At 43.5% G+C, this 12,141-nt stretch overlaps 1 protein-coding gene and 1 long non-coding RNA gene across 2 annotated transcripts; both read right to left on the reverse strand.

Annotated features, from left to right (window-relative positions):
• Nucleotides 1-4,767: 4,767 nt before the first annotated feature.
• Nucleotides 4,768-8,252, reverse strand: LOC147718884 (uncharacterized). The gene is made up of 2 exons (XR_015309861.1): nt 7,133-8,252; nt 4,768-6,597 (listed from the first exon to the last, which is right to left on the reverse strand). It is a non-coding gene; the product is annotated as an uncharacterized LOC147718884 (long non-coding RNA).
• A 1,626-nt stretch (nt 8,253-9,878) lies between these two features.
• CLDN2 (claudin 2) lies at nt 9,879-10,841 on the reverse strand. The gene has a single exon (XM_086964650.1). The coding sequence runs from the start codon at nt 10,717-10,719 to the stop codon at nt 10,027-10,029; it is 693 nt and encodes a 230-aa protein (XP_086820776.1). The 5' UTR covers nt 10,720-10,841; the 3' UTR covers nt 9,879-10,026.
• Nucleotides 10,842-12,141: the final 1,300 nt, after the last annotated feature.

Here is a 12,141-nt window from a genome sequence, read left to right on the forward strand (position 1 = left end):
TCCTGTGAGGGTATATCTGCATCTGCAGATATGCCCCTGCAATATCCTTGTTGTTTTCTTGATATTGTAAGTGACCAGGGAAGTCAAAGTAAGTACGTCGGCTGGACACTCATCATTACGAGTTCCCAAGCTCCATGATGGCTTCACTGAACTATGGGATGTTTGGTACCAAACATCTCTTCATAATAAGCCTGCACTGATTCCAGTGTCATATTTATTAAAAATTCCATACAGTGGGCTTCTTAGTGGGGTTCCCTGAAACCTACCAACTCTTAGTGTGGTCACCGACTGGCATCAGCCAGCTTGCTACCACCAGACCGAGTTCTGACCTCATGGGGTGAATGTCTGCATGCTCAGAGGTCGAGTACAATGCCTTTCCTGGGTGGTGGTGCTCACGCCTCCCCCTTGTCAGGAAGAGCAATCATTAGCGGGGAGCTGCAAAGGTCTTGCCACCTTTGTAACACAACCCCAGCCGCTCCAGTTAGAAGGGGCAGGCCCCTCTTCCTGTCCTTACCCTCTTTTGTTGGGAGAACAGGCAGAAAAACTCATCTAGAGTAGGAGGTGTACCCCGCTTTGCCAACTCCACCCCTCATGGGTTTTGGGTGAGAAGAAGTGCACTTTTCAGTGCCAAATATCTTGAACATGGTTAGACTTATCTAATCAGGACAGTGTCTATGGCCCCATACCACAGGAGTTGGGTATAATAGCGGGGGTAGACACCCCAGGAAAGGGGGCCATTGGCCACTAGCTGTCACTCCCTGGTAATAAAACTAATCTAGTATTTTGGTGGCACCCCAGACCCTGAACTTCAGTTCCTGATGACCTAGGAAGAGCCAGACACCACAGAGTCGCACCAGTAGAGAAGACTGCAGAGAACTACTGACTTGTCCCCAGACCTACCGGCCTGTCTGCAGCCCTCGACAATCCTGTGACAAAAAACTACTCATTCTGCAGCCCAACAACCTCCAAAAACCTTGGGAGGACTGCCTGCCTCTGACAAAGATCAAGATCTCCTGAGAACAGCAGTAACTGTTTGCCAGAAATAAACTTCAAGTAAAGGCCTCAGTGGCCTGAAGAACTGCGAAACCCTGCTCCTGGTTCCACCTCTGCACCCAACACCTCTTGCTTGGGTACAAGTGGCTCACTTGGCCCAATGAGGTTAAACAGTGCTCTAGACCCCTCCCGGAATTCTTGACATCGGCTAAAGCCTCTGCATGCACAAGCCCTGGGCCTTGGTGAAGCAGCCCAGAGGCCCCCTACGTTGCCGAGCATCGCAACTTACCTCTCCAGCTGTTGGTTTCCTTCAACCGGCTTTTTGGCATGAGCCTGTAGACCTTTTCCTATTTTGCCTTTCTCCATTGATTTACATTGGGCACTCGATGATGTGTTGGCACCCTGCACCTGGCCGCCCCTGTCCAGCTAGTGGAATAGTGTTGGTGCTGCTTTGGACCCTACACAGTGTTTGCTTCAACGCTTGGAGACAGGCTCCCCAAGCTGTTGCTTCTGACCTGTAAGCAGCTTCTGGCAGATTGCGCCATTCTTCATTGAGTTGTATTGGGTGCCCGACTCTGTATTTGCACCTGCACTCGGTCGCCCCTGTGCCACCGGTGGTGTACTGTTAGTGCTGAACTGAACCTTGCGCAATTCTGACTCCAACTCCTGAAGACTGGTGTTGTAAGTCGATCTTACCTATCTGTATGCTGAATGTTTTCTTTCTCCCATAGGTTAACATTGCACAGTCTGAAAATTGCACGGTGTCCAGTTTTGATATTGAAATGTATTTCAATTACAAAATGTATTTACCTAAGATGAAGTTCTGTGGTTCTAAAAAATAAGTATAAGCAAGTATTATTTTTACAAATTGTTCTCTGATTTATTCATTGAGTGTGTCTCATTTCCTGCCACTGTGTGTACAACAAATGCTTAACACTGCCCTCTGATAAGCCCAACTGCTCGTCCATAATACCACAAAAAAGAGTGTTAGTATTATCTACTTTAGCCTATGTAAAGCCTCTGGGGACCCCCTGGACACTGCACACTATACACCTCTTTCGTATATTATATAGAGAGCCAGCTTCCTACACTCTAATGCTTATTTTGAATGTTATATTAAAATATTTCAACTTTTTTTATCTAGAATTTAGTTATTGAGTGGGCCAATTATTTATTTGAATTGTTTTACATTTGAGGGTGTCAAAGTTTGAGCTGTTCAATTTCTGGGGTAGGGTTTTGCTCCCACACTCCCACCCTAATTGTATGGCAGTCAAAGGGCCGGTAATGGGTACACGTTAGTAGGAGTGTGTCAGCTGCTCAAAAACAGCTGTTGGTTGTATTGGGTTTTGTCACTGAAGTGTAGGTGTTTAGGTGGTGTTGATGGAGGTTTAATCTTGAAAACTTGTATTACAAGATGGATGTCAATGCAGCTTTAAGGGGGGTTGGCAGGTGATGACATTTTGGTCACAAACAAAGAGCTAAAGGTATGTTTTTTTCAAACGTTTAAGCACGTTGTTTTGGCGAGGTTTTTAGGATGGTTATTTAGAGGCAGAGGGAATTGAGGTTAGTAATACTATGCTGCCTAGTGAGGCATGTTTCAGTCTGCAAGGATAAGAGACAAGCATGTATTTTGTGATACGCACCTGCTTCTTTAAAGCGGTCATTTCCATATACATAGGTATCAAGTGTTCTTTGTGAGTGTGCTATTTTAGCCAACATGAATTGTCCTAAGTTTGAAGATATCTTTCTGTGCTGCTGTCAATCTTGATCTTGCTCTTCGTGTGCGAGGGATGCTTGATCAAATGCCACCCCTTCTGCACCCATTCACATTGTGTGTGATGGAAACTTGAACTTACCTGACCTATTCTGGATTTTTTTCTTTGCCGCCAATGACTGCATTTATACAATGTAAGACATGCCTTTGAGCTAAATGTTATTTTACCTCCAATTCGGAATCAGAACACTCTTAGTGCTTTAAGGTCATACCACACAGTTGCAATTAGAGACCATTGAAGGGATTTTGGTCTCCTGTCCATTTCCAAAGCCCCTCCTTGGTACACTACGACCTCGATTTTCATCTCAGTGGAGGGAGACAGTTGCTCACACTGCCAAGAGACCACCCACCACCAAACCTCCAAATACCACTGATGCTTGTACCGAATTTATGCCAATCAATTGGGGTTGTCTATGCCTCCACTAGCACCAGTGACGTGGCCTTAATGTGAATGTGCATTGGTGTTGAAATTAGGCCTTGGCAGCTTTAGGTCAGGGTAACTGCCATTTTTTGTAACTAGGCAGAACATTTCTTCTAGTGCAGTTCTTTATTTTCTTTGTGATTTTGCAGGATTTGAAGGAAGAGGAAAGATGATTCTTTGCATGTGGATATTGATGTTAGAAAGTCGCCCTTTTTTGCCTGTTCACCCCCATTTTTTGTGTTGAATAGAACTGGTGGAAGCTGACTTTGTACTAGGCTCTGCTAAGCAGGCCCAGGGCTAGTGCTATGTTAAATACAACTAATACATTGAGGAATACTTATAATTGGTATGACCCACCCTATAAGTCCCTAGTAGATAATAGGGTAAGGGGATAAAAAAACTACCTATAAGTCCCTAGTATATAATAGGGCATGGCAGTTTAGAGGCCAAGAGCCTTTGTTGCCCTTGCACGTGTGCACTGCTGAGAGCCTGAGTTTTTTTAAAGCAGCACTGGCTTGCAGCACTGCTTTTAAAAGTGTATTTCACTGCACACTCAATTTTGGAGGTTTGGGCCCCTGTGGACGATCCCCGACCCAGACAGCCACGACTAGACACTGCCTGCCACCCCTGTTTCTTCTCCTTGTCCTCCATTTGTTGCCTCTTGACTTGCCTCTTGGACGAGTGTCTCCCCTGAGGTGGATTCAAGCTTGCTGATACGCCCTTCCCAGTCGCTTTATTCTCCTTCTCGCTCTGACCACTTTCAGTGCCTCCATTCGGTAACCTGGTCGAGAAGATAATCCTCAATCATTAGGATCGAAACGCCATCGACATACCAGCTCAACTCCCGGTGCCCCTTACCATGGTTCATGAAAAAGCCTTAAATCTGTATGAAATCTTTGTAACTCAATAACTGTGAACCATAAGTCCATCTATGTATTTATCACGTTCTCACTCTGTGCCACTGCTGTTTCTCTCTTGTCACCTGCGCCGTTCACCTTTGAGTGTCACAAGCCCATGTGTTTGCAAAGTTCTTTCGGGTTACTCACGTATTATTTACGTACAGTGCTGCTACAACTGTTCCCAATTTTTCAGTACCCTTTGCTTGTCTTGCTCTGCAAATTGTTTGTATTTATCCAAATACAAGATGCCTTGGGCACATTCAAATGAATTATGAGTCTCTCTACTTTCTTTTATTGCAATATTTTGTGCATGCTGAATTATCCGTCCTTTTAATAATACCTGTTGAGACATTCTTTTTTGTTTATACTCCTTCATCCAGATCTCAACCAGGTCTATGGGTTTACGCCTTTTGTCCTTACTCTTAATTACATTGGCCACGTCCCTTTGAGCCCTTTGAGAGACCCCCCTTCCCTCCCCCCCCCCCCCCCCCCCCCCAAAAAAAAACACACACACAGTGTTTTCATCCCTTTTAACGCCCTGGCTATATGCGTAACAGTCCAAAAATACTGCAGCACAGAACCCTGTTTCATTCCAGTCATCTCTCTTTTCAAATGAATAGTTAGCTCTTAGCAAAACAGCCTCAAACGATTATCAAGCCAAAAGAAATTGATTTGCACAATTAACAATTAACATGCATTTTTTTTATTGTACACGTTTACAATGGAAAACATTTCTTCAAGACAGGATGCAATCCTATTTTATGAAAAATATGGGTATTTCCAAACTCATTTTCCGTGTTTTAGAAAAAGCCAGTGCTTCGTGCATTTGAGTAGCTCTGATCGCCTCACCTTTGTTTGATCGGATGTATGTTTACTCAGAAGCGTGTCGTGCTAATTAAAGGTTATCGAGCACTTTGTGTGCACACGGAGCTGCTGTTCCTGCTGTTGTTCTCTATAGCTGTGAGGTGAACACATTTGCCTTTAAAAGTCAAAGCGATAATGCAATCAAAGGGCATATCCCACAATCAAGGTCATCACTGTGCCGTACAAGAGCAATGGCGTATCATTGCGTTCCCATATTTATGTTACACTCTTGAGAGAATCACCATTAAAAGTATTTAATTGGCTTCTCCAGATCACATTCTTCCAGAGCTGAGGAAGAAACACTACACATACATGTTTTTGTCAGGTTAAAAAAAAGTACTCATGCCTACATTCTGATTTTAAAGGGTGCCTTTGAATTCAAAATACTTTTTATCCTCACAAGGGGAAGGATGTTCTGAAATTAGGGTCAGATGTACTAATCCATTTTGTCGCAATCCCAACAGTTCTGTGAATTAGAGGATTTATGACCGCAAAATGGCCTTTAGTATTCACTGAAAACTTTCCTGAATATTTAAAGATTTATTAAATTACAAAATGAGTTTAGAAATAAATAACAGATCACAAATCGAAAGGGCATGTATAGGGCACACCTTTCAAATTACGATTTGGTGTCAGATGTATCAATGGTTTGCACTGCAATTCTGGTCACAAACCCACTAAAAGGTTGTCGGTACCTCAAAGGAGGTGGTAACTCATCCACAAAAAGGAAGGGCTACCTTGGGAACGGTTCCCCTTTGTAAACGTTTTAAAAAAACATCAGTGGAGGAGTTAATGGTCCACAGGACCACAATCATCTCTCAGACTTTTTTATGAAGGTAGATTTTTCATTTTTAAAGCAGCACCATTTTTTAAAATTTACTTTACTCAAAGGTGATCACAGGCATGGGGGTCTGCTGAGCCTACCAGGCCAACATACCTGTGATGGCCTCCAGTAGGAGTGAGACACAATTTGTGACATACCTCATTAATATTCTTCATGAGTATGGTTGGATTACAATCCATTCTAAAATGACATTTTGCAAACAGGCATATTGGTACATAGGTCATTTCGTAAAATCAGAATCAATTCACAGAAGGCCGGAGCCTGATTTGCCACCACTTTTTCGTCAATTGATTCTTAGAACATCTGACCCTGAGTCTGGTCAGTCAATGAAGCAGTGGCCTCTCTGTGCAGTCTGATGACACTACACAATGTCACTGTCATCTAGATGGATCAGTTCTTTGTCAGCAGGGGGGAGAAGGGATCTACAACAGCTATCTTATATAATTACCAATCGGAAATTGCCCTCACCTGGAAGGAGGGTGCAGAAACGATACAAAATTTCTTGGTGAAAGATACTGAGGGCCTGATTGTGATTTTGGCAGTGCTGCGCTGGCACAGCACCGCCAAAGCTGTGCATGGCCCGCAAGCCGGATTACGAGTACAACTCAAGTTTGGCGGGCTTTTGTTTTGCTGTTCCCACGGCAATGCCCTGAAATGATCACCACAATGGTAACGCCAAAGAAGTTCCAGATTGGCATGGAGTATGAAGTCCATGCCATGCTGGAACTCGGGGTGCATGAAAACAGAGGGCACAAGCTGTGCCCCCCTGAATACATACCCATGGCAGCGGGAGCATGGGGGCCTTTTAGGGTCCCTTTTGTTTCTCCACTGCCACCTTTTCATGGCAGGCTCATCATCATGAAAAGGCTGACGGTGGGGAAACTCATAATAAGCTCGACGGACCATGACGGTCCTGCCTAGCATGTTGGATAGCCCTGTCCGCCATGCAGCCGGCGCAGTGGTGGCTGTCCTGAATGGCCGCATCGGAATAGGGTGGCGAACAGGACCGCCACTGCTGCGTCACCGCGAATCTGGTAATCAAAGACCGCCAAACTCGTAATCGGCCCCTGAATTCCTTCACCCTTACACCATTAGGGCTTGTCACTTTCTTGTAGCGAAAGGAATCAGCCCCTACCTGGTTTTTCTTGAATATTAGTGTAACAAGCTGAGTTTTAGTTGGGATTCCCTGTACAGTCACATGCTTGATAAATCCATGCAGTTTGCTAAAATATCCTTTAAATACTGTTTAGGGAATAACAGCTCCGCCTCTGCCTCTTATCTATACATGGCCCTATATTGCTGATGAGGGATGAATTAATAATATATGTGTGTGGGGCCTTACTCCCGATCGCCTGTGCTTCCAGTTGCACTGAGCCTCCTATTCCATTATTCAACAGATTTCAAGCCTTTTTTCAAGATAAAACTATTTTACTGGTTGAAAATCCATCTGTTTGTAAGTAAAATCGCATCATTTTATCCTCAGCTCTCATATTATCAAGAACTCAGAAAGATAGTCATTTCCCAACAGCAGATGTGTGCCCCGAATATAAAACTTTTTTTTTTATGTTTGGGGAACATAAAAGTTGCTTTTAGGTAAAGTAAACGGAACGGTTCCTCCTAGAGGTAAGTGGTAAAGAGTCACGTCTCTTATCCTCTAACTCATTTAGAATTCAGGTAATGGTGATTTTCCAGACAGCAGGGACAACTTCAGCTTCTCCATCATGAAGCAACCATCTTCAAATATGTCCGCCGTTTTTTTCCTGTCTACCATCTACACCATGGCAGCCCTAGACAGAAAAATTGAAAAAAGGATCTGCTCGTGCTAGGATATGACTCACATCAGGAGCTTTTGTTTTTAATCTCCCATGACAGATCTCCACTTTGGAAGTCTATATTTGGATAATGATAAAGTGCTTACCGGTCCCACCATATTGGCATTTCGTGGTAGGCTCTTGTGTTTTTTTCACCTTTGTGTCTCCCACAATTTAGATGACACCATTTTGGTCACAACAAGGGCGCTAGATATGGTGGGCAGCTCTTAAACAGAAAAAAGGCATGACTACAGCCCTTCAATATGGAAAGCATATAATTAGCTCTACTGCTTCAGAGTGGCAACATGCACTTTAAAGGCAACGCGGAAGACGTTGCATTTCCTGTGTGAGCCCAAGAGGTCCTGATAGGTAAATAAATATGCAATTCCACCTTAATCTGATGACATTTTTAGAAAAGGGTGGAATTGTAGGGGATTTGGAAACACATTTGTATTATTCACTCACTACATGAAGCCAAAAAAGCGGGCATCTATGTATGACTAAAATAGGTGCAACGTCACCAAAAATTTCTGATGATGCAAATATCATACTGCTGCTGGGAATCTTGAATAACGTGACTTCATACTAACCACTCATTAAGGCTGTGTGATTATAATTCATGCAGATGCTAAAGTTTAGAAATATGAAGTTTTAGCGACATCTCTGTGCCTCCGATAACAGCAGAACACTTCTTTGGTCTCCCGCCTAAATATAAAACATGGTTACAGTTTGAGAATGTCACAATTCAGATATTTGACATCACGATAATAGTTCTTTAATGTTAAATTACAATATATCTCTACTCAGTATTTAAACTGGCCTCCATGTCTGTACAAAATGAACCTATCTTACATTCTCGATTGTTCTATACGCAAACAATGTAAAATTGTATTACAAAGTTAGTTCAACTGCTTCAAAAATATAGCCCTTCGCCAATGCTAATTAGCACCCGTCTATCTATCTTAGTGAAATACTTATATTGCTATACAAAGTATGAAATCTATAGGCCTGTTTTTAGTGAGCTTCTTTCGTACACATTTTCATTTTTAAATGAAAGTGGATATCAAACATACGTGTGCTGAAGAACGAAAAAAATGCAACTCTCTGATCTAATTACAGATATTAATCAATTCTAAGTCAGAGAAACATTTTTTCTTATGGACTCAATGAAAAGTAGATTCTGTCTCACAGCTAGGGCAAACGAACAGCAAAACAGAGTATATAACAGCAAGTTAAGGATTGTGGTCACAGCACTCAGACTCAATTTAGCACGTTTACGTAAATCAATTAAATAGCATATTACACAGTACAAATATTTCATGACAAATGAGGGCGTACCGCATGCAGTAAAATGTAGAGGGAAATAGTATTAAAAATAAAAAATACAGTATTCTGATTCCGTCGAGCTGTAAGTTGTATTTCGTTAACCACCCACCGAAAAATAAAAGCGAAAAAAGCTCTCTCAGTGTCTCCCTTTCGATCGGCTCGTTGCAGCATCTGCCCTTCCGGTTGTATCTTGCAGGGGGCGCGTGCCGGTGAGATCAGAAGACCACGGCTCAGAGGCACGAGGACACATCTGTATGCCCCCTCGGTCAGTCACCCTTACCCATGTCCGATCCTAAAGAGGCCACCCGCAATATTATTTTTCTCTAGCAAAGTGTCACCTTGAAAAAATTGGTGTTTTTCATTGTTTCTCTTAAACAGTTAGGCCACATTCAGCGTGGGCAACGTCTGAATTCGTCCCTGGGTACGCATTCGTTGGCAGGGGCATCTTGCGTCGTTTCCAGCCGGCTTCATTGTCCACATCTCATTTTCTTCTCGTCAGAACCAAAATGTTCATGGGCCGAGTTTTGTAGCATTATGGGCATTAGCAATGTTTATTTTACTGTTGTCGCGGGTCTCTGAAACTAGATCACGAAGGACAGCCGGGGCATGTTGCAACAACGGCGTCGAGAAGGGGGCTGGGGCATTTTTTTTCAGCCAGTATGGCACCACAAACAACAAGTTTGTGCCGCTCTTCGTAACAAAAAAATGAGCAGTATCAGGTGTATGCCACATCGTGAGTTCAGCCCTCTTTCTTGTGTTGCTGGCATACGTCCATAACGTTTGCCCATGGAGAACAGCCCCTGCAGGGGGTTGACTGGCATCACTGCAGATGGTGGGCGGCGGGCACTCATTGTTCAAGGAGAAATGCCAGGACCCGTAGTTGCAACTACCCGCAGCTTCATGGTAAGTTCATGCATATGCTTTGTCACACTGTCAAAGATAAGTTCAAAATGAAGGCCCACTGGCAGGCTAATGTCTGTCCTTATAACCCACTCCGAAGGCCACACAAGTATCTACAACGTGAAAACGATAACTGCCGCCATTTCCTCACCTTAGAGAAAGTGTACAAGTCCTTGTTCGCGCCGATGCGTCCATCATACGTAGCCTGTCTGGCTGTAGTTAAAGTCACTCTTGGACTTCTGGGTCTGGCTGATGCCCGGCTGGAGAGTCTTGGCGCCCAGGTTTTTGGACTGATAGCGACTGTAGTACGTTGGGGTGGGTTCCTTGGGCGGACAGGAAGCACAGAGCATGCAGCCCCCGAAGATGGAGATTAAAGATGCAACAATTCCCAGGTAAAGAGATTCTCCGATCTCGAACTTCATGGTGTCCGGGACGATTGGGTTGAAGAAGTCTTGCAAAATGACGTGGAGGTTCCATGTGATGGGGATTAGGCCGAGCAAGCCTGCGATTATGAAGAAAGCTCCCCCAGTAACAGCAACCTTGTCCTTTCCTGGAGAATCCTGGGCGAAGATGGTGCACCTCATCCCAAAGACAGCGATGATGCAGGCCAGGATGGACATTGCAATGGATGACGCCATCATGGCTTGGGCTGCTTGGATGTCGGAGGGGAGGTCGAGCAGGGAGTTGTAAGTGTCACACTGGGTGATGCCAGTACTCATGCTGGCACATTCCATCCACAGCCCCTTGGTGTATCCCACAGCTGTAACAATGCTAGAGCCAATGTAAGAACTGCTCTTCCAGTTGGGCAAGAGGGTGGCTATAATGGTGCCCACCATCCCCAGCAGTCCAAAAACGTACCCAAGCAGCTGTAGGCCAACTGACACCATTTTGACTGTCTTCACTTTGCCAGTCCTTGTGTTATCAATGCCCTTTCAGGACCTTTTTTGTGCTTTCCCAGCTTGGCTTGTCTCCTCTACAAGCTCAAGTTTCTCTTTGCCAACACCTAGTCTCTGCCCTCTCTCTCTTATATGGAGAGCTTCGAAATTAACATGAGCTTATCTGGAAGAGCAAAATCCATGAAAAGTTAAATATTGACTAGATTGGTGGTAGATTCCAAGAGCTCTTTGACCTCCGTTATCTTCTGAAACATAAACCGATCAAGTAAGCTCTCACAAAAAGGAACAAATCCACACAAAAGCAAGCACCCCTTCTGAGTTGACGATTATCGGTGAGAGGATTATCGCACCAGTAAGAAACAACCCCGAGAAGTTCCATATCTATCGGGCGTGCTAGTTATTGTCCATCCCGAATTTTAGGGAGATAATATTAATCAGATTTTGGTGAGGTAATCATCTGCCTGTTCGGCTCACTTTCTCCCTTTTAAATATCGTAAGGTTTGGCCTAATCAGGGCTAATGATTATATGTTTTAGCAATTCTGTTAAAAGACAACAATACACAGCACTGTGTGGGTTACCAAGGATTAAAAAGACAGGGCAGCGCACAATTGTGCAGTGCCATGTGAGCACCTGGGCTACCCTTACTGAATTTAGGCCATGTTGCTAGGAATAGCCTTCAATTGAAGACTTTATGATAAATTAACTAAAGGAACATACATAGGTAGCAAGGTATGCTGGATAATGTGATTCATAGTTTCCAACATAATTCCACAAACTTTTTAAAAGTATTTTTTAAGTGGCTGCTTTGCAAGTTTATTTTAAGTTACTTGACAAATGACTAGGCAGTTCCAATGAAATAATTGGAACTGCCTGTACGAACAGGATGTGAATTTATTCAGCTGTTCTAATTCCAAGACTAAAAATAAATTGCAATCTCTGTTTCATCGCCATCATCGCCACTTATAGCATTTAACACAAGCGAGGCCAAAAATAAGGTGATAACTCTATGGGTCATGTTAAAAAAATGGCATGCTAAAACACTCACAAACAACGTGGTGAGAAGGTGGCAACCAGGACATGCACAATGACAGTGGAATATTGGTAGCGCCAGGATAAGGTACAGTCTCTGCCACAGTGACTGCCTGACTGGTGTCGTAATTAGTTGAAGAGCTGGAGCAGCGCTGTTTTTGCTCGTTCCACAGTGTTGACATAGTTAAAGTAAACAACAAAACATAACACAATAAATATACACAAAGTATCAAGTCAAAACATTAACACTCAATGTGAACATGACAACGAAACAGTTAAAATAGAATGCAACACAATAATCATAGTGCTACATAGCAAAACCACGTAAAAATGCAAAATAAAGCAGCGCAATACAATACAGTACACTCTAAGGCAACAAGAAA

This window comes from Lissotriton vulgaris, chromosome 4_1, assembly GCF_964263255.1.
Source record: "Lissotriton vulgaris chromosome 4_1, aLisVul1.2, whole genome shotgun sequence".
In the NCBI taxonomy this organism is placed as follows: Eukaryota; Metazoa; Chordata; class Amphibia; order Caudata; family Salamandridae; genus Lissotriton; species Lissotriton vulgaris.